This window comes from Natrix helvetica (genome assembly GCF_964273705.1).
Source record: "Natrix helvetica genome assembly, chromosome: 1".
NCBI lineage: Eukaryota > Metazoa > Chordata > Lepidosauria > Squamata > Natricidae > Natrix > Natrix helvetica.
In genome coordinates, this window is record NC_138548.1 from 374,684,474 (window position 1) to 374,706,743 (window position 22,270).

The 22,270-nt window shown below is 42.8% G+C and overlaps 2 protein-coding genes across 2 annotated transcripts in view; both read left to right on the top strand.

Annotated features, from left to right (window-relative positions):
• Nucleotides 1-22,270, top strand: part of LOC309383785 (vomeronasal type-2 receptor 26-like) — a 261,853-nt gene that overhangs the window by 139,570 nt on the left and 100,013 nt on the right. The gene's annotated exons all lie outside the window — the stretch shown is intronic.
• LOC309383752 (alpha-2-macroglobulin-like) overlaps nucleotides 1-22,270 on the top strand; it is a 90,992-nt gene that overhangs the window by 8,667 nt on the left and 60,055 nt on the right. Inside the window, exons 4-14 of the mRNA XM_081936592.1 lie at nucleotides 224-276; nucleotides 1,612-1,632; nucleotides 8,144-8,312; nucleotides 9,373-9,457; nucleotides 11,283-11,400; nucleotides 13,754-13,868; nucleotides 15,985-16,094; nucleotides 17,062-17,223; nucleotides 19,295-19,510; nucleotides 20,030-20,090; nucleotides 21,904-22,049. Coding sequence (XP_081792718.1) covers nucleotides 224-276; nucleotides 1,612-1,632; nucleotides 8,144-8,312; nucleotides 9,373-9,457; nucleotides 11,283-11,400; nucleotides 13,754-13,868; nucleotides 15,985-16,094; nucleotides 17,062-17,223; nucleotides 19,295-19,510; nucleotides 20,030-20,090; nucleotides 21,904-22,049 — 1,256 coding nt within the window. The remainder of the gene's footprint in view (nucleotides 1-223; nucleotides 277-1,611; nucleotides 1,633-8,143; nucleotides 8,313-9,372; nucleotides 9,458-11,282; nucleotides 11,401-13,753; nucleotides 13,869-15,984; nucleotides 16,095-17,061; nucleotides 17,224-19,294; nucleotides 19,511-20,029; nucleotides 20,091-21,903; nucleotides 22,050-22,270) is intronic.

Genomic DNA, 22,270 nt, shown 5'->3' on the forward strand with positions numbered 1-22,270 from the left:
TCTGGCTGAGGAATTCTGGGAGTTGAAGTCCACAAGTCTTAAAGTTGTCAAGGTTGGAGACCCCTGCATTAGATGAATAGATGACTTCTCCCTTCAATCCAAATCTATGAATGGGTGATAGAAATGCCTGGGAGGAATCTGGGGCTACGATCCTTATAAAGTCCAAGCTGGGTTCCAGATGTACGTGGCCACAAAGCCAATACTGTCCCTCTTCCTTTCACAGTGAAGATCCGCATTGTCTGTCTGAACGAAGACTTCCGTCCCATAAATAAGAAGGTAGGCTATGACCGAGTACAATGGCTGCTCATTCCCTTTCCTGGAAGGCTACAGCATTCACTGAGGTTTCACCTTGGCACAATTAAAAAAAAAATCTTCCCTATGTTCACGTAATTCCTGCAATAATATTTAAAAATGTCAAGGCGGCTGTGCCAACGAACACATCCTGATTTACAACCATATCATAAATGTGTGTCTTATCTTATAACTAATCAAGGAGAGAAGCAACTTAAAACTGAGGAGAAACTTCCTGACAGTTAGAACAATTAATCAGTGGAACAGCTTGCCTCCAAGTTGTGAATGCCCCAACACTGGAAGTCTTTAAGAAGATGTGGGATAGCCATTTGTCTGGAACGATATAGGGTTTCCTGCCTAGGCAGGGGATTGGACGAGAAGGCCTCCAAGGTCCCTTCCAACTCTACTATTGTATTGTATTGTATCATACACACACATAACCACAATGATCTTCCGTATCTGTGAAAGCCACAATGGACATCAGAATGACATCTGCCACAAAAATGCAAGTAATATATGTAATGCAAACTGAGTCCTTCAGTTTGTAACTGTGTTCCCTTTTTCATTAATTATTTATTAGCTCTGTACACTACCTTTTGTCCAGGAACCCAAGGTGGCTCCCTCCTCCCATTTTCCCCTCAATGACAATTCTGAAAGGATAGTAGAATACCAGAGTTGGAAGGGACCTTGGAAGTCTTCTAGTCCAACCCCCTGTTGAAACAGGAGACGCTGTATCATTTCAAACAAATGGCGGTCCAGTCTCTTCTTAACAACCTCCAGTGATGGAGAGCCTCCACAACTTCTGAAGGCAAGCCGTTCCACGGCTTTGTTGTTCTCACTGTCAGCAAATTTCTCAGTTCTAGGTTGCTTCTCTCTTTGATTAGTTTCCATACATTGCTTCTTGCTCTGCCTTCAGGTTCTTTTGGAGAAGAGGTTGACCTCTTCTTCTTAGTGGCAGCCCCTTAGATATTGGAACACTGCTGTCATGTCACCCCTTGTCCTTCTTTTCATCAAACTAGACATACCCAATTCCTACAAGCGTTCTTCATTTGTTTGACACTCCGGTCCCCTAACCATCTTTGGATGGTTGGGATGAGAGACAGGACCTGACTCAAAATCTCCCAGAACTTTCTATGTCTGAGGAGGATTTGACTTCCCTGCTCCTGCTGCAGCAAATTCCCCACTGCCCCACAAACAGAAGACGTTACCTATAATATCATATATTCACATTTCCTCTTTGTGTGTACATGTGTATAAGATTATAATTCATTGTCTTGTAGTTTCTGATTTCTCTCTCTCTCTTGTTTTTATTTCTGTCAGATTCCTTTAATTTACATCCAGGTAAGTACTCCTTTTCTCTTACCACAATAAAAATTTGTAAATTACATGAGAGATAATAAAATACATCATTACTGTGATATATATCAATATATTAAATGAAACATGTTGTAATTGGAACTAACCTTTATAAAAAATGTGGCACGGATAATAAATAAAAATAAATGGCCTCTCTTGATCTTGAGGCCCTAGGCTGAAGCCTAGTTAGCCTATAGGAAAATCCGGCCCTGGCTACACCCCCAAATTATATTTGCTGGTATCAAAATTACACAATTTTCAGCTTAATTCAAGCCCAATTGTCATCATGCACAACTTTTCAGGTTTTTTTTGTTTAAAAAGGAGATCCAGCAAATGTTATGGGGCACAGTGAAGGAAGAGATCCAGTTTGGGCACGATAAAATTATAATTACTGTACCCATTAGATGGAAGAAATTGGTATATCTAGAGCTAGTTGGACTGTGCTCTGTGTGCTCTGCTTTAAGAAATTCTGGAAAATGAGTAAATTGTCAAAAATTGGAAGAGGGCAAATATCTGCTTCTTCAGGAAAAGACAGATCAATCAATTAGGTATCAAAATTGACAAGGAAATTTCTGGAAAGGCAGTATTATATAAGCCAAAATTATACGTTTGTGTACAAATATGCCTGTGAAGATTCTCCCGTAGGTCATAAAAATGATGTTATGCCACTTAAAAACAGTGCCATAATTTACCTGAGGCCAGCATGCATTTGTCAACAGGTTTTGTCAGATGATGCTTATTTTTACATCAGGGAACATTTTCAGTAGATAGTAGCATTGCAACAGATATGATTCTGATTTACAAGCTAATAAAATAAGGGCTCGAAGACATTCTATCAGGGTAGACCCTCAACTGGCTTGAAAACCAAACCCTGAGTTTTCATAATGTTTTTCACCAGACCAATGAGAGACATCGACTAGGGTGCCACAAAGTTTAACTGTATAAAACTAGTCGACTAATGACAGTAATTGAACTTACCACCCTGATTTTAAATCATATCAGTTGCAAAAGGAGACCGTGACTGACCTGATTTTACAACCTTTTTTTTAATGGCAGTTGTTAAGTGAACCAATGATTTGCTTTGGGTGCGGTTTTGTAGATAACCAGGAGTAAGTGCCATTTTTCTTTTTGACAAAACTGTCGTAAAATGCAGTCACGTGACTGGGACTCTGCAAATGGCTGTAAATCCACCTGTGAGCCGAATGCCTGGTTAGGTGACAAGGGGGCAACTGTTAGAACTTTGAATTTCAATTGTAGGTAGCCTGAAGTAACTTGGAATGGTTGCTAAGCGATCCTTGGTTGTAAATCAAGGATTACCTGTATTTAGCTTTGTGGAAAAGTGACTGGACCATTGGAATGTAGGCCAGAGGGAGGGAGGGAGGGGCCGTTTCCCAGCAAGCGAAGAGGCAAAGGCGCTTGGAATCTCTGGTTTGCAGAAAGAGAGCAAAGGGGATTCCGCCTATTTTGCAGATTACAGGCAATCCTCAATTTATGACCATGAGCCCAAAATTTCTATTGCTGAGCAAGACAGTTGCCAAGTGATTTGCCCTATTTTATGACATTTCTTTTGGCCACAACTATTAAGTGAATCATGTGGCCGTTAAGTGAACCTGGCTTCCCCACGGACTTCGCATCTCAGAAGCTGACATGGAAAATCACGAATAGTGACCGTACAATCCCAGGACATTGTATGTGTCATACATACATGCCTGTTGCCGATTGCCTGAGTTTTGATCACAACCATTGAGATGTTACAATGGTTGTAAGTGTGAAAATTGGTCATTAGTCCTTTGTTTCACTAAATGAATGGTTGTAAGTCAAAGACTACCTGTGTATCTGGTAGTTATGCAGGTAAGTGCTTTGGTCTGGCAAATTCTCAATCCATAAGTGAGCAACAATAAACAAAGGTGTTTTTTTTTCCAAGAGACAACTCCATCATCATGTGGCCAGCATGACTAAATGCCAAAGGCCCACAGAGCGCTGTTACCTTCCCACCAAAGGTGGTTCCTATTTTTCTACTTGTATTTTTAACGTGCTTTCGAATTGCTAGGTTGGCAGAAGCTGGGACAGGTAAGGGAGCTCACCCCATTTTGCAGCGCTTAGGGATTCAAACTACTGAACTGCTGACCTTTTTTTTTTTTCAAATTTTTTTATTGGTTTTTATACATATATGGGGAAAGGGATACAAAAAGTTTTGGCAGCTCCCACACTAGTGATAGAAACCCATCCAAAACTCACAATTTTTACAATCTTAAAAACAAAATATAAAAGATAAGCAGAAAACAAGGTCTTATTCTATATTGTCAACCATGTGTTCATTCATTTTCCTTTGTCACTTTCTAGAGTATCACCAATTGCTATTATTTCAAATACTTTTATTTTTGTGATCTGAGCCTTTTCGATATTGCTCCTTCCTCCCTGTCCCCAGAGGAAGCCTCGCCTCCCCCCTTCTTATCTTGCACTTTGCTGTCCTTTCCACTACCTTCGCTATGTTCTTCCTCTAGGAGGGGAAAATTCTTTTTAATGAAGGCTTCCGCCTCCTGCACTGTATTAATTCTAATAACTGCTGATCTTTCTGATCGACAAGCTCAGCATCTTAGTCACTGAGCCACCGCATCCCTCCGGGGACATAAAAGGAGACCCCCAACTGGGTGTCTCCAGGGCAATGGTGATATCCTTTCAATCTGGAAGTGGCTGGGTGTTTCTGACTCCATGCAAAAAAATTAGTAATAGATATTCCCAGAGTATAATTCTGTCATACTGATCATCCTGGAATCCCATTCCTTCAAAGTGTTCTACGATACTTTCTGGAGGTTAGTAATAATGCGAAAATGATCACTTGAAGTCACCATTATGATAGGCTTAACGGACAATTTGGGAGTTCTCCTGCACTAAACCTATCATTAGAAATGTAGCTGCTGGCTATGATGTTATGTGATTAGGGATAATGGATGGTATTTTATCATATCTTCCAGGAAATCTAACTATTTTGGCTGGCCTTGATTTTTTTCCCCATCATGCTGTCGTATCAGAGCATGAACTCTAAGTCATTGGGACTTAAACATTGACCTTAAGTCAATGGAACAAAACTTGCATTATCCTATGGAAATGAAGAAATTTGGGGAGGGCAGTGGATAACCAGGGATGGACTTTTATCTGGAAGGGCTGTGAACTCAGCTCAGTTCCACGAAGTTCTGTTTTCGTTTTTAAGAACTGAATGTATATTTTTTATGATTTGAATTAAAGTTTAATTTCTAGTTGATAGTACAAGTATATTTTTGTGGATGCTTCGGAATTTGATTTTCTTCTCCAGAATGAGTTGTTGTAATGTGATACAATCTAGTCAGATTGCGGGCGCCATTGTTCCCTTAGGTCAGTGGTGGCTAACCTTTTCGGAATCGCGTGCCAAAAGTGGGGGGAGAATGGGGGGTTGTGCGAACGCATGCCCACACCCATAATTCTATGTGCCCACCCCCTAGAACCATTCTAGGAGCCTGGGGAGGGTGAAAGCAGGCTTCCCCACCCCCCTGGAGGCTGAAAACAGTCTGTTTCTTGACTTCTGGTGGGCCCAGGAGGTCCGAAGGCATGGACGCTGGAGCTGAGCTCACATACCCACCAATATGGGTACGCGTGCCACCTGTGGCCTCTGTGCCATAGGTTCGTCATCACGGCCTTAGGTTATCTAGAACAAATAGATTTTTTAAATATGATTTACTACAGGGTTGGAAGTGGGGAGAAAAAGGTTTTAAATATTAACCATCATTGCATATATTTTTTTAACCAAGAGATATAGTCAGAAGTACTTTGAAGGAGGGGGCAGTACCTCTCTATTCTGATTGGGGTGAAATAGGATTTCCAAATCTACCCACATCAGTTAATGATTGAGTGATAGGGTTTCAAGTTCTGGGAATTTGGCAACCCCAGTTCATTGCTTTGGGTTTCAACTGGTTAGAAAAGAGAAGAGCAAACAATTTCCAGTTTTTCATCCTCTGGTCCTCAATAGTTTCAATCAGAATATAAACTGGAAGGGGCCTTCATTGTCTTCTAGTCCAACCCCCAAGAAGGAGACAAGTGACTGTCCAATCTTTTCTTTAAAACCTCCAGGGATGAAGTACCTACAACTTCTTAGGGCAAGTCGTCCCATTAGTTAATTGTTCTGTTAGGAAGTTTCTCCTTAATTCTAGGTTGCTTCTCTCCTTGGTTAGTTTCCATCCATTGCTTTGTCTTGCCTTCTGGTGCTTTGGAAATAAGTTGCCTCTTTATGGCAACCTCTCAAAGACTGGAACATTTTAATATTTTTATTATTTACATATCTCCACAAATTAAGAGTAGAACTGAATTAAATCTGCCAGTGGCTCTTGGTGTTCACCTGGACTCATTGCCCAGGTAATGTTATTAGCAACCATACCTAAGTAAGTTGCCATGGTCTTCTTCCAGAATTTTTTTTTTTTTAAATTCCTTGTCCATTTTAAGCTTAACAATTTCCTAGGGGTTTTCCATCCAGAAACTAATTTGATCCAATCCTGGACAGGTCCAGGTAGTTTTCTTGGCAGAAGTATGCACACGATTTCCTGGAATCTTTTTTTTTAGACATCTTAATTGAATTTATAGCCCTAACATTTCCTATCAAGATAATAGCCATTTCCAACTCGGCTAACATCAGCAATACAAAAGTGGTTTGCTATTCCTTTGCTCCAAGCGTTTTTTTGACTTTTTAGTCCAGTGGAATTTCCTGGTGGTCTCCCTCTCAAGTATTTCTTGTTGGATTGGATGGCCATTTGACAGTAAGTAAGTAAGTAACCAATCAACCAACTTACCAACCAGTGCTAATATTCCATAGCTCAGTGTTTCTCAATCTTGATAACGTAAAGATGTGTGGACTTCAACTCCCAGAGTTGACTGGCTGGGGAATTCTGGGAGTTGAAGACCATACATCTTAAAGTTGCTAATCACAGTCTTATCTTCTCAAGAAAGTCTTACTTCTTGTCTGTGTGATGACTGCCACACTCATCTGCACTTCTGAAGACTGCAAAACCTATTATCGCACCTTCGCTATCTGGTCTTAAGCTGTTTTTACCCCCTCCTAGCAGCCTCAAAGACCTAATAGGTTTCATTTTACAACTGGAATGCTCTCTTTTTTTTCTGTCTCTGTTGCGAAATCAAGAGATAATGTCATTGACCAGGTAAAGTTCTCTGATAAGATTGGTTGCAAACTAGGAGAAGTGCCAAGGGGGCTTCCAGATGGAAAAAGAGGCTCTATTTTTCTTGTTAGGGAAGTGCAGATAAGAAAAGTGTGTGTGTGTGTGTAATTTTTTTTTAATGAGTCAATTGGTTATGAGTGAATGAAGGCAGAGTCATGGATCCAATTTTTTTTAAAAAAAGATTTCTTTTTCACAGCTTTGCCTGCTGTGAAACCTGATTTTTATTTACACCCACATGCCCCCTATTACAGTGATGGCGAACCTATGGCACGTGTGCCACAGGTGGCACACGGAGCCATTTGTCAGGGCACACGAAGTGCTGCCCTGTCAGCTGGCCAGCACGCATGCACGCGCTGGCCAGCTTATTTCACCCTTTTAAAAGCCATTTTTCACCCTCCCCAGGCTCCAGAGGCTTTATAGGAGCCTGGGGAGGGCGAAAAGAGCCTCCTGCCCCCCCCCCCCCCGGAGGCTTCAGGGACCGTCCGGAGGCTTCCCTGAAGCCTTCGGAATGCTTAAAACGACCCTTGAGCAATCCGGAAGTGACTTCCGGTTTGCTCAGAGGGTCGTTTTGAGCGCTCCAAAGGCATCAGGGAAGCCTCCGGACGGTCCCTGAAGCCTCCGGAGGGGCTCCGGGGGGGGTGTCGCGCATTGCATTATGGGTGTGGCACGCCCGCACACGACTCCCCTGCGCTTCCCCCACTTGTGGCACGCAAGCCAAAAAAGGTTCGCCATCACTGCCCTATTATATACCAACTGCCTCACAGCTGGTCTGGTTCCTAAGGCTTTAGAAAGGATTCATTTCCCCAAACACTTGACTTTACAAGATCTTGTGTGAGGATTCCCAATATTTTCAGCCCATGTTTTTGGAGGACATCTGACGAGGATGCAAGGCCTTCCATTTGTGTGATTGTGATGGCTTTATCTATCCACAAAGCCAAATCTAAGAGTTTTCCTTTTGATCTCTGCAAAACATCTGTCTGTCGGCGTCTGTTCTCCATTCCTAGCAAGTTCCCTTCTCTGGAGACAGTGCAATCCGAGTGAGGCACCAGCTTTTCTATTGGCCCGCAGCAAATTTAAGGCAAAGCAGCTTGACAGCAGCTGAACAAGAGTTGGAAATGTATTTGTGCAGCCAACAGAATAACAGAACAATCTTCATGTGAATTGTTTAAGAATTGGTTAATTATAATTCCCAGAATCAGAAAAATTGGAGGAAGATTGACCAGAGGATGGGATGGGGCATTAAGTGTTCTATCAACACCAAAAGCTCTCGTGTTTGCATTTTTTGTGACTGACAGGACCCCAGGAACAACCGTGTGTTCCAGTGGAATGATGTTAAGCTTAGCATGGGCCTCGTCCAGCTGGCATTCCCCCTGTCTTCGGAGCCTGTCTTAGGCACCTACAAATTGATGGTAGAAAAACCCTTCAACGAGATTGCTCATTACCCATTTGAAGTGAAAGAATATGGTAAGAAGGATGAGGCGTACTTGTGAACCCTGAGTAGAATTGGGTACTGATTGTATTCCTATCAATCTCTCTGTATGAATGTTTTCATAAATGAAATAGAAGAGATATTTATGGATCTTCTACACAGCATTCTTGGAATGAACTTGTGACCACAAGAGGGATTCTTCTTGTGTTGAACAAGGCTCCTGGATTTCCGAATATTGACTCAGCACAATGTTTCTCAAGAGCACCAGTTTTAAGATATGTAAACTCAATTGTCAGGATTCCCCAGCCAGTACTTGAAGTTACGCTAGACAACCTCCGGCTCACTGGGTCATTGTTTCAGAGATATTTCCTTATCTCAACTGAGTAACAGAATGATCAAGGGAAGGCAAAAAAGCAATAGGATTGGGAATGACTTCCGACTTCCCGCCAGCTTCCCCATTGGATTTTTTTTTTTGTGGAAAATGGGCAGGAGGTAATGGAAATAATGAACACGTGACTGCAGCTGACTATGATGGTCTTGAATCTGTTGTTAGTTTGCCAAATTTCAATCCTGCAGGAATAATAGGCCCTGGATTTTGGACACAATCTTTAATTTAGTCCATTCGAAGTAAGTTGATTCAATTTTTTTTTCTGCCATATGGTGCACTGCTTTACACAGTTGAAGATTATTCACGGACAAAGAAACCAGAGGGTTTTTGTAATATATAGATGGACTTAACTCTCAGCCTTCCCTAGCCAGCACTTTAATTTGTGTGGAGTGGGAATTCTGGGAGTTGAAGTCCACACATCTTAAAGTTGCTGAAACAGAGAAACATTACCTTAGCATCTGTATCTCCATTTTGCCTAGGAAGAGAACCCAAAGCTAGGTTTGCGACCAGCTATGGCAGAAAAGACTCAATAAATTTACATGATGTATGTTTAATTCTGACACTGGGTTAGCTTTTAGAGAGGCTCGTAATTTTCAGCTAAGGTTCAACACCATTTTAATATTATAAGATAGCAAAACAGGACTTTGCATGGTTTGAAGAGTATATGAAGTTCTCCTTTAGAGTTGACATTTCTCTCCTCTTTTTAGTATTACCCAAATTTGAAGTTGTGGTGAAGGTACCAGAGAAAATCACAGTTCTAGCCACAACATTTGAAGTGACCATTTGTGGGAGGTGAGTTCTAATAAGGTTTTGTTTCTTTATTTTGGGGGCAAAGGGAGAATGGAGGACTTCTCCCTGGATATCTGTCTTATCGCAAGCACCTTTCTTTGGGGTGGGAACATGGGGAGGGTATCAAAGGGTCAAGATGGTGACAAGACATGACAACTTTTTAGAAGCCAGGTGTTGGAAAATGATGTATAGGGGTAATTTCCATTTTTTGCCCCTCGCACTCCCTATATCCAGTTCAGAGTAAACCCTTGCAATTCTATACAGCATTTCTATACTAGCAAATTCTATTCAGCAATTCTATTCTAGCTATATCAATCTATCTATCTATCTATCTATCTATCTATCTATCTATCTATCTATCTATCTATCTATCTATGCATTCATTGATTTAACAAATCAGCAAACATCAGAAACAGTTAATAGGCAAAATTGGGATAAAAACAAAGTAAAAACATGGAGAAACGTGAAGAGCGGGTAAGAATTAAAATTATCTACATATCTCTGGCTGTATATTGAAAGGCACAAAATTTTCCAGTGTCACTCAAAGCAACGCTGCACATAATTTGTATAAAGCCAATGGGAGTAGTCTTTACTTATTCTAGTTTTAAATCTTTGACATACACCACAGTAGCAGAATAGAGATGAGATGGAGAGGAGGAGACCAGGTAATTCCTCCTCTGTTCTACAACATGTAGGAAAATGTGGGTTGGGTGAAGATATGTCCTGTTAATTCCCCCATTCCCTCCTCTTCATGCAATGTTCTAGTCCCCTTTCCATTGATTTAGGCACAATACCCAGATGAGATGCATTGTCAGCTTCAAGCCTTCCTTGAAACACCATTTGCAAGATAGGTGCCTTCACTCTGTCATGAGTCTCGTGCTGTCCAGCCCAAGGCATTAGTCAGAGAAGGAGAGCATTGCCACCAGCGTCCATAATCAATCATGCTGATGGAACAACGAGTCTCATGTTTGGTGAAAGGCTTTGCAACAACATTTACAATCCTCACTGGTAAGAGGATTTCTCATACTGATAAAATAAGTTGCAATGTTCAAAAGAACGAGCAGATGCAGACTACCTTGTTTTCAAAAAGAGGCAAGCCTTCACACTTCTATATCATAAAAGCACACAAAAACTTACTGTGAGAAGGATCTTGGAGTCTTAGTGGACAACCAGCTAAATGTGAGCCAGCAATGTGCAACGGCAGCCAAAAAAGCCAATGCAATCCTGCATTAACAGAGGTATACACTCAAGATCAAGTGAGGTACTAATACCACTCTATAAAACCCTAGTAAGACCACACCTAGAGATCTGCATCCAGTTTTAGTCACCGCACTATAAAAAGATGTTGAGGCTCTAGAAAAAGTGCAGAGGAGAGCAACCAAGATAATTAGGGGGCTGGAGGCTAAAACATATGAAGAACGGTTTCAGGAGCTGGACATGGCTAGTCTAGTGGAGAGAAGGACCAGGGGAGATATGATAGCAGTCTTCCAATATTTGAAGGGCTGCCACAGAGAAGAGGGGGGTCAAGTGATTTTCCAAAGCACCTGAAGGACGGACAAGGAACAATGGATGGAAACTGACCAAGGAGAGATTCAACCTAGAAATAAGGAGGAACTTTCTGACAGTGAGAACAATCAACCAATGGAACAGAAGTTGCCTTGGGAAGTTGTGGGAGCTTCATCACTTGAGACTTTCAAGAAGAGATTGGGCTGCCATTTGTCAGAAATGGTGTAGGGTCTCCTGCTTGAGTGGAGTGTTGAACTAGACCTATAAGGTAACTTCCAAGTCTGTTCATCTGTATCTCTAATCAGTTTGGTTCTGGATGCAGGTATACCTATGGGAAACCTGTCCCTGGCTTGGTGAAAATGACCATCTGTCGTTTCTATCAGCAATATAATCCGTGTCCAGATAGAGACTTGGGTCTGTGTGAAGAATACAGTGGAGAGGTATGTTTCAGATCAAATAAAATGTTCTAATGGGATGTGCGGTTCATCAAAAATTATTTAGTTCTGATTCATGCTAGTTTGAGCCAGCATGGCCAATTGGAAGATGGGAATGTTAGTCCAGCTACTAAAGAGGTTGATCAGAGGAACGAAGGCTACTCTAGGAAGGAAGTGAGTTCACACGGTCTCATTAATCAGCTTCAGTGATAGGGAAATAATAAATTAATAATAATAATAAATTTAAATTTATTAGCCGCTCCCTTTCCAGACAGGACTCGGGGCGGCGTACAATGGAGTATAAAACATAAAACATGTATACAAACACATAAACCTACATATACACAGGACATAACATGCACGGAGGAGGTAACAAATTACATCACATTGGACAATTAAAAATCACCATTAAAATACCCCAATTGTAAAACACAATTTAAAATTTAAAAAATTTAAAAAATTTAAAAGAACTGTTAGGAGGAATAAGAAAAATTTACAATTGAGCCAGGCCAGATAATTGAAAGAGGTGGGTCTTCAACTGTACACGGAAGGAGCGGAGATCGGAAGTAGTCCTGATGTCACGGGGGAGGTCATTCCATAGGGCTGGGCCCATCACAGAGAAGGCTCTGCTCCTGGGTGTCGCCCCCCGACACTGTTTGGCGGACGGCACCCGGAGAAGTCCCTCTCTGTGTGAGCGGATTGGTCGTAGGGATGTATGGGGCAGGATGCGATCCTGCATGTAACTAGGTCCTGTGCCATGAAGCTTTAAAGATCATAATCAAAACCTTGAAACGCACTCGATAGACCACAGGAAGCCAGTGCAGCTCGCACAGGAGAGGTGTTACAGGGGAGTATCTCGTCCTCCCCATAATAACCCGCGCGGCCGCGTTCTGGACCAACTGCAGTCTCCGAGTGCATCTCAAGGGAAGCCCCATGTAGAGAGCATTGCAGTAGTCCAGGCGAGACGTCACTAGCGCATGGGTGGCTGTGCGTAGGGCATCCCGGTCCAATAAGGGGCGCAATTGGCGCATCAGGCGAACCTGATGGAACGCCCTCCTTGCCACGGCTGTTACATGGTCATCCATGGACAGCCGGGCATCTAGGAGGACGCCCAAATTGTGCACCTGTTCCATGGGGGCCAGTTGCACGCCCCCAATGGCCAGAGATGGAAGCAACTGGTTGAACCGGGAGGCCGGAAGCCACAGCCACTCCGTCTTGGAAGGGTTGAGTTTTAGTCGGTTGTCATCCATCCAGACCCGTACGGCCTCCAAACACCGGGACATCATTTCGACGGCCTCATTGGGGTGGTTCGGGGTGGAAAGCACTTAGATGACACAAAACATGCCTATTTCAGAAATTTCCTGCAGTTTCTCTGAGAGCTGTTTGATTTTCTTATGGATTTCATAACGGGTGGACTGATATCCATCAGCCATGTATCGAAAACATTCTTCCCACCCCTGCATATTGCCATGCCCCATTTTGTGCTTGCATTAACAGCCGTCTCTTGATTCCTCTTGATTCCGGAGTTGTATGAGTGCCAGTGGGTATGTATGTAGCTAATTCGAAAAAAATGAGGAATCTTCCAACTAACACATTTTATTAGAAGACTGTAATTTTTGTAAGCTGCAGTTCGTGAAAGCTGATGTCATTTAACAAAACGTATAAGTCAGAAAAGGGGTTATTAGACTACTGATTTTTTTTGCCACCTTAAACTAACAGAGTTCTCCTCCTACAATGCCTACAACTTTGGAAAGGTGATTATAATGACTCCTACAGAATTACTTGGGGGTCATACATTCTCCCTTCTCTCATGCTCTCTCTCTCTCTCCCTTTCTCACATACACAACCATTCAACCAAACAAATACAACATCCTAGTATTCTTTTCCATTCTTCTTTTGAAGATCCCACTTCACTGCTCCTGTTAGCCCTGGGAAAGAGAATTTAGTTCTTTTTCTGCGTCCGAGGACTGATTGGAGCAATAGGGACAGAATCAGATATATTCCAGTGAAAGCCACTGTAACTGGGGGATCAACTGAGTTAATTTCCTGAGCAGGGGGTTGAACTTGATGGCCTCAAGGTTCTCCAAATCTTGGAGAAAATTGGCAAGGTTGAGCTGAAGCAAGCAAGTAGTTTCCCCAAGAGATCTGGTTGGATTTCAACTGTTGAATATTCTTTTCAGTAATCTGTAAAGTATCCTTTGCTGATTTGATGACCTCTAGCTGCACAGCTCAGGCTGGCTGTGACTTATGCACTTTCAATTCCAATGAATACAGCTAGTTGAAGAAAGCCACAAATAAGGAAGCACAGACCTTAAAATCACTGGTTTCTTGTTTAGTATTTTTTTGCTTTCCCTTACAGGCAAATGGGCAGGGGTGTTTCTCCCAGGTGGTAGAAACCAAGATGTTCCATCTCAGGCAAAATGATTTGGACGAGACCATTAAGGTAGAAGGCAAGATCACCGAGGAAGGCACAGGTATCTTTTCAGGAAGCAGCAGGGAAAGGGGCTTGGACTAGATCTTAGGAAGAACTTCCCAACTGGATGAGGGGTGAACCGATAGAACGGGTTGCATGAAGCAGTGAACTTTCCTGTGCTGAAGGGCTTCAGTGGTGATGGCGCAGTGGTTAGAGTGCAGTACTGCAGGTTACTTCTGCTGATCACCAGCTGTCAGCATTTTGGCAGATCGAATCCCACCAGGCTCAAAGTTGACTCACCTTCCATCCTTCCAAGGTCCATAAAATAAGGACCCAGATAGTTGGGGGCAATATGTGGACTCTGTAAACCACTTAGAGAGGGCTGGAAAGCACTTTGAAGTGGCATATAAGTCTAAGTGCTATTCAGGCAGTTTATGAATGGCCAGTGCAATGATTCCCAAAGTGTGATCTCTCAATTGACCCTTTCAGGGAGTCTGGAAAGTCAAATAAATGAATGCTTTAACACTTCTCCGTTTTAATTTTTAATACAGTATATATTTATAGATATAATCTCAATCATTTTTAAGATTGTAAAGGGTTCCTTAGGCCAACATGTTTGAGAACTGCTGCTCTATGGAGCTTCTAGCTCTAAGACATCTGAACAAGGGGGGTGGGGGGGTTGATGGGGTTTCAATAGATCAGCATCTTTTGATCTATGACGGGAGTGGGAGATCATTGTATTACTCTCAGACCAGATTTGATCTAATTCATTTGTAATCTGACCCAGTCCTAGACTTTAGACAGCTTACAAGATTGTACAATACAAAGGCAATGATATCATTTCAACTGAATGTTATAAATTTCGGTAACACAAAAACAACCCACTTTCTAGTAGATATTGCTATGCAGCAGTGCCTCAGATAGAAGGTCCATACAGAAAGAGGTAAGGACAGCCGAGAAGATCATAGGAAGCTCGCTTCCCGCTGTTCAGGATTCTGCTTATAAGTACTATGTGCTTAGAGCTCAAAGCATTGTTAGAGCCTCCACACACCCACTTTACAGTCTGTTTCTGTGGCTCCCCTCTGGGAGGAGGTTTCGAAATATTTCTAGCAGGACTACCCAATTCTGTAACAGCTTTCTTCCCTATGCCATCCATTTGGTAAACTCACAAGATTATTTTTTCTCGCCATGCACTTGTAGACATCTGAACTGAACTGTGTTGTGTCTCTGTGTCATATAATATACATACAGTTTGTAGGTATATGCATAATTCTGTATTTATTTATTTTATCATATTTATGTAGTGTATATCGGAGGTGATGACCCTTTAAGAGTTGCATGCAACAACATTTCATTTTAATGTATGCCAATTTGTGTACATTCAAAGTGACAATAAAGCTATTCTATTCTATTCTATTCTATTCTATTCTGTTCTGTTCTGTTCTGTTCAGTTCAGTTCTGTTCTGTTCTGTTCTATTCCTCTACTCTACTCTACCCTGATTTACTCTACGTATCCACTTACAAAATTATACAAAAAATATGCCACACTGTGATATAGAACAAAATTAGTGACTTAATTGTCAGTCATTAATGCCCCAATAACTAAAATCTACACACAACTGGGAACTGTATAAATACAACCATTGAGCAGCCCAATGCATATGAGAGAGAGAGAGAGAGAGAGAGAGAGAGAGAGAGAGAGAGAGAGAGAGAGAGAGAGAGAGAGAGAGAGAGAGAGAGAGAGAGAGAGAGAGAGAGAGAGTACCCTGATGATAGGTTCCAGCATGAGCCAGAAAGCTTGGAAGAATAAATCTTTGGTCCTAGTGACCAACCCAGATTGGATCCTGCAATATTATCCCGGGACATGCATATTTACTTTAATTTGCATTAGCATTATTCCTGCAGATTTTAGCCTCTTGAACACAGTGTTAACAGGAAGAGTCAATGCTAATGTCTGGAGAGCAGTTCCAAAAGAGGTGAGGGCATAATAGATAAGACTGGTTCCTGGGTCCCAATTGCACATCTCCTGAAGGGGGAGCTCACTATATACACCTGTTGCTAAGTCAGAGTCTCTGAACTTGAAGTGCATAGCAATATCCTCTAAACCCCACCCTGCCCTTGTTGCCTTGACAGCCTCAGCCTTTCCCGTCTTCTTCAATGCTTCCTCTCTTTGACAGGGGTGGAAATGACAGCGGAGAGCACCATAAGCATCACTTCGACAATCAGCAAACTGAGCTTCGAAAACGCAGAGCCCTATTATAAGCCTGGGATCCCCCTTTTCCTGCAGGTAAGGCGGCAGGAAAGAGATGACTGGTGGGGAAGAGCTGAACATTGATTTTCAACCAGTTGCTCTTTGCCCAAGTCCAAGGAGATGGCATTTGAGGGGTCCTCGGTGCTCTCTGCTTGGTTGTTTTCTTGCAAATGTTTCATTATCCAAACTAGGTAACACCATCAATGCTAGTCTAACAGGTGGCATTTCTGAACAACCTCAACTGCTGTCTATCCTCCCCACCCAGAGTTCACAGAAGAGCCCCTAAATTCTGTAGTCATTTTGGTAGGGGTGAAAAAAGGATAGACCAAAGATCACATATAGCCTGCCACAATTCCTTTAGTGGCCTTCCCAAGGGAGTTTAGCACAATAATTTTTGCCTTTAAAATTTGGGGGGAGATTTGGGGTGGTGGTGGTGGTTATTTTTTACAAATATTTCACCTATGTTAGCAGCCCCCCCCCTCAGGAATCCTGGCCTTTCTCAGCTTGGCAGAGGGACCCGTAAGAAGACCCACAAAGCTGTTAAGGCCCTTGAACAATGAATATTCGTAGGTAAGTCAAAAAAAGGCAAGACGGTGGCCGGGCATCTAAAGTCCTTGCGCTTTTTAACAAGTGTCACATGTGCAACACACATAAAAACCAGGCAAGGCTTTGATGGCACGATTACAGCCTACCATCTTGACTTTTGACCCTCCAGATATGCCCTTAATGAGAGTTCAAATCTAAAATCATTGTGTTAGATACTTGCTTTAACTTCAGTGGTTTCCACCAAGGTCCTCTGTTCCGGCGGGAACAGAGGTTTAATCCTATTGGTTGGAGGGTCTGACAGCTCCCTATAAAGGGCTGCTGTCAGACTCAACCTTCGCTGGATTGTTCTCACTTGTTGTACTTAATAAAGAGCTGTTGTTACCTTTAAGCCTGTGTGTGCCTATCCATTACCCGATCTAACACATTGGATGTGGGTTAATTTTTTCCCCGCATACAGATGAAACTGGTGGATGGTATGGATGTGCCAATGGCTAATAAGAGCATTGAGATTAGTGGACCTTCTGTGAAATACACAGCCAGGTACACAACCAATGAGGAAGGACGAATACAGTTTTCCATAGACACATCCGACTTCATAGAGGAATCCATCAATTTGCATGTGAGTATTTTGGAGTGAAAAACAATCCCCTGTTGTGCCCTTTTCAATCCAAATTCTGCTAAGCACCATCTTCGGGAGAACTCCCAAATGTATCCCCCTGTGGTTTTTGCATTTGCTCGGTATCCCTCCCTTTGAAATGCGGAATATTTCTCCAATTGTTTGACACAGATGTCGTCTTCACATACATTCAACAAATTGCATAGCCATTACATAAGCAGATTGCCTGTTTCATACTGGAAAATTTCTGCCGCTATACCATCTACGCCTGCAGCCTTACCGTTTTCCAATTTTCCCACAACTTTGAGAACTTCCTTTTTTTTTCTTGTAGGACACTCACATTCATAGCATGTATTTCAGTTCTGCTCTTCATCACACAACAGCTGTTTCGCTGGATGTGTATTTCAGATGCACTTAACATACAAAGGCGTCACTCTTGTATACCTTGGAGCTCTGCTGCAGGGTAAAGAAATCCAGCAAAATGTATGTTTTGTCCCCCTGCAGCAATGTCATAATGAAGGTGTCTAAAGGAGGGACCTGCCCTGCTGTTTCATACTTTGCTGTACGCATCCCTGCAATACTACTGTGTCCCCCCCCCAAAAAAAGACAGGGTCTTATTTTCTTTTGACTCCAAAATAAGCACTTGGCCTTATTTTTGTGGAGGTCTTATTATTTTTGAGGTGCAGGAGGTGGCGAGCGTATATATATTTGTGCTGATAAATAAATAAAGGGAGACTGGTATAGATCTATTTCAAGCTATTTAGCTCTCATCAGCTAGCCATACCCTTACTGAGAATCGAACCAGGGCTGTATTGCATATTAGGCTGATGTAATTGCCACTAAGCCACAGGCTCTCTTCCTTATCAGCTAGGCCAGGGAAATAGGTATGTATTTGTGTTACAACCCCTGGTATGCCCAAATATGGGAGGGAGCTCACTACTCCCCCTTTCTATCCTTCGGCTCATTACAGAGGACCATCCAGGCAGAAAACCATATTTTTATTTTTAATGTTGCCTTTTTATATTTGTGTTGTATTTGTGCTGATAAATAAATAAAGTGAGACTGGTATAGATCTATTTCAAGCTATTTAGCTCTCATCAGCTAGCCATACCCTTACTGGGAATCGAACCAGGGCTGTATTGCATATTAGGCTGATGTAATTGCCACTAAGCCACAGGCTCTCTTCCTTATCAGTTGAGCCAGGGAAATAAGTATGTATTTGTGTTACAACCCCTGGTATGCCCAAAGATGGGAGGGAGCTCACTACTCCCCCTTTCTGTCCTTCGGCTCATTACAGAGGACCATCCAGGCAGAAAACCATATTTTTATTTTTAATGTTGCCTTTTTATATTTGTGTTGTATTTGTGCTGATAAATAAATAAAGTGAGACTGGTATAGATCTATTTCAAGCTATTTAGCTCTCATCAGCTAGCCATACCCTTACTGGGAATCGAACCAGGGCTGTATTGCATATTAGGCTGCTGTAATTGCCATTGGGATTTGAACCTGGGCTGTGTTACATATTAGGCAGATTTGTTAGCCACTAAGCCACAGGCTCTCCTCCCTATCAGCTGAGCGAGGGAAATAGGTATGTATTTGTGTTACAACCCCTAGTACGCCCAAATATGAGAGGGAGCTATAAAAAGGCAACATTAAAAATAAAAATATGGTTTTCTGCCTAGATGGTCCTCTGTAATGAGCCGAAGGACAGAAAGGGGGAGTAGTGAGCTCCCTCCCATATTTGGGCATACCAGGGGTTGTAACACACACACACACACACACACATACATATCACCAAATATAATTGCTAGACTTAATAATGTGTGTGTGTAAATGGAGAGTAGTATAGATCTAATTCAAGCTATTTTAGCTCTCATCAGCTAGCCAATCCCCTTACTGGGATTTGAACTTGGGCTGTTTTACATGTTAGGCAGTTATATTAACCTCTAAGCCACAAGCTCTCCTTCCTTATCAGCTGAGCCAGGGGAATGATTAGGTGTTTTGTCAAAGCACCTGGTATGCCCATATATATTGCTCTTTAAGCAAAATGGTTTCTTTCCCATTCTATAAACAGGGCGTTTACAAAGAAAATGAAAGCTGTGAACATTCGGTCCCCATTTATCATGAGCGTGACTCGCACGTAGTACACCGATTTTACTCACCAAGTCAAAGTTACCTCCACATTGAGCCTCGGCCAAAAACATTTAGCTGTGGCAACACAGAGCAAATTCGAGTGCATTTTATCCTGGACCCAAATGCTGTGAAGAAGGAAGTTATCTTTTATTATTTGGTGAGTTGGAAAACAAAGATATTTTCTTTTTTTCTGGAGCAAGGATATACTTTAGGAGTACATAATGTAAATATAGATTGATGAAGATTCAACCTTAGGTAGAACAGTAAGATTTTAGATTTCACCAATGGCGTAAATCCCAATTGGGAAACCTTTTAGAAGCTGGAGATTGCACCTATACCAATTTTAGGAGCTGTGGGCCCTAGTGAGTAGGATGTCATTATGCCCCAGATCTTCAGCTTCTTCCCTTGTGATTTTAGGGTAAATTTCAGATGGCTGACTGCTTTTAAAAATAAATAAATTCAAGCACTGTTTTGGCTCACACTATTGTTGATGAGTTGCCTGCTGCTAAATGACTGGAAACCCTGTTGCCCAACTTCAGGGGGGCTATTGAAAGTATCTTGATCAAGGGTATTGACAGAAGGCAGTCAAACAAGAAAAGGTGATGGCTACCACCATTCCATCAATCCCCTGCCAGTTTTTGACCTGCATTGCAAGAATTCCTCTTTTGTTTTCTAGGTGATGGCTAAGGGAAACATCATACGAGCTGGGACTCACACACAGCCAATCCAGGGAAAAGGTAAATGCTCCCTCCACCAGCTTGCATTCCCCTCCATGCTTGGGAAAAAAAGCTTCCCTGGAGTGTTTATCACTACCATTTCAAGTGCTGGGCTTGAAGTGTGCCAATCTGTAGGGAATCCAATTCTCCCTTGCTGAATGCTGTATGCCCCTTGCTTGTCTGCAAAGTTTTGCCCTTTGCAATTGGTTGCTATATCCTATTTCACACTGGCAGAGAAAGGAATGTGGGTACATACAGCCAGCCTTGCCAGTGAGCAGAGGAAAGGATGAGGACAAAAGGGTAGAATAAACAGGCCATTCCTCCCAAATCTCTGCAGCCACTTCCTTCATCCTGAGTTTTGGTTGAGTGTCACTCAGCCACAAGGCTGACCAGTTGCCTACTACCCTTTCTTCTAGGACAAGCCCTTCTTGGGGATCCACAGAGAGGCATAGAGGTTCAGCCTCTCAGAGCAGCTGCCTAGCATGCTAAATGTGACTTTGCTTTTGAGGAAAGCAAATGCATGCAAGGCAGGAGGAGGAAAGAGAGGGAAGAGGGTGGAGCTCCCAACTTCTTGGCATGCAAAAGGCTCTCAAGTTCAACCCTTAGTAGTGCCTCTCCAGGGGGCAGAGACCCTGGAGGGGCACTACTACTGTGTTTCCTTGAAAATAACACATATCCTGAAAATAAGCCCAAGGTATTTTTTGAGATTATGCTTAATATAAGCCCTATCCCCAAAATAAGCTCTATTTAAGTGCCTGCACAGCCTGCCCATACCGTCTGGTTACTTGCGGTGCTGCCAAAACAAGGTGAGGTGAGGAGAAGGGGGTGCTGTGACCATGAGGTGAGGTGAGCTGCCCCCCACATGCCATGGACCAGCTTACCGTAGCTCAGCCCCCCCCCCCCCCCCCAGACAGGCCATCCACACCCCAAAAGCTCACATGTCTGCTGGCCCACTTCTGCTTGTTCATGACCGCAATAGAGCAGGAGGCCGAGTGATATGCTGGAGCTGCCACCGCAAGGCAAGAGAGTTTTTGAAGCATGGATAGCCTGGGTGTGGGGCCCCTGAGCTACGGTAAGCCAGTGCAGGGCACGTGGGGCAGTTCCCTCCCCCTGCACCTCATTGCAGTGGCACTGCCTCCTGCCTCACTGCAAGGAAACAGAAGAAGTGGACCTCTTGTAAATGGAAATAAATTAAGATATCCCCCAAAAATAAATCCTAGTGCTTATTTTGGAGCCCAAAACAAAATAAGACTGGGTCTTATTTTCCGGGAAACAGGTTAACAGCACTGACTCATGGGTCTGAGGCAACATCCTTACTTTCCAAGATAGCAAAGGGTTGAAGGGCTCCATGGCCTATGCCATGCGGTGTGTTTTATGTCCGTTGCCCTCCTGTGCAGTAGATGATGTTACTGGAGGGAGATTCACCTGCTGATTAATGCTAAGGCAAGCACATGCAACTATGAAGGAGAAGAGAGCAGTTGAAGCTCTCCAGCTCCTGATTCTTCCATGATCCACTTCTATCCCACATTCCTCAGCCTGTTGTGGTTGCCTGATGTATTCCAACTGGAATTAATTCCTTCTAATTTTCCCCTTTTCAATCTCTCTCTCTCTCTCTCTCTCTCTCTCTCTCTCTCTCTCTCTCTCTCTCTCTCTCTCTCTCTCTCTCTCTCTCTCTCTCTCCCCCTCTCTCTCTCTCTCTCTCTCTCTCTCCCCCTCTCTCTGTCTCTCTCTCTCTGTGTCTCTGTCTCTCTCTCACTCTGTCTCTCTCTCTTCCCCTCTCTCTCTCCCTCCCTCCCCCCCTCTCTCTCCTCCACCTGGGATTTTCTTGCTTTAGAACCCAAAGGCGACTTCCTTTTGAATCTCTTGGTGGATGTTGACACTGCACCCATAACCCGCTTGTTCCTCTACACTATTTTGCCCAGCGGAGAACTTGTTGCTCACTCAAGAGATTTCACTGTAGAAAAGTGTTTCTCCAACAAGGTAAGGGAAGAAACAAAATGTCCACTTTTAATCATGTTTTGGAAATAGCATACTGATCATGTGGTTAAATGAGATGGGTTCCCCTTTTGACCTGGGCTGAGCACACAGAAAAGACAGCGATAGATTTACAGCATTACAGAATAAGAAGGGACCTTGGAACAGGGGGCTGAATTAGAAGACCTCCAGATTTAATGGCCATTTACTAGGAATATGCTGGAAAA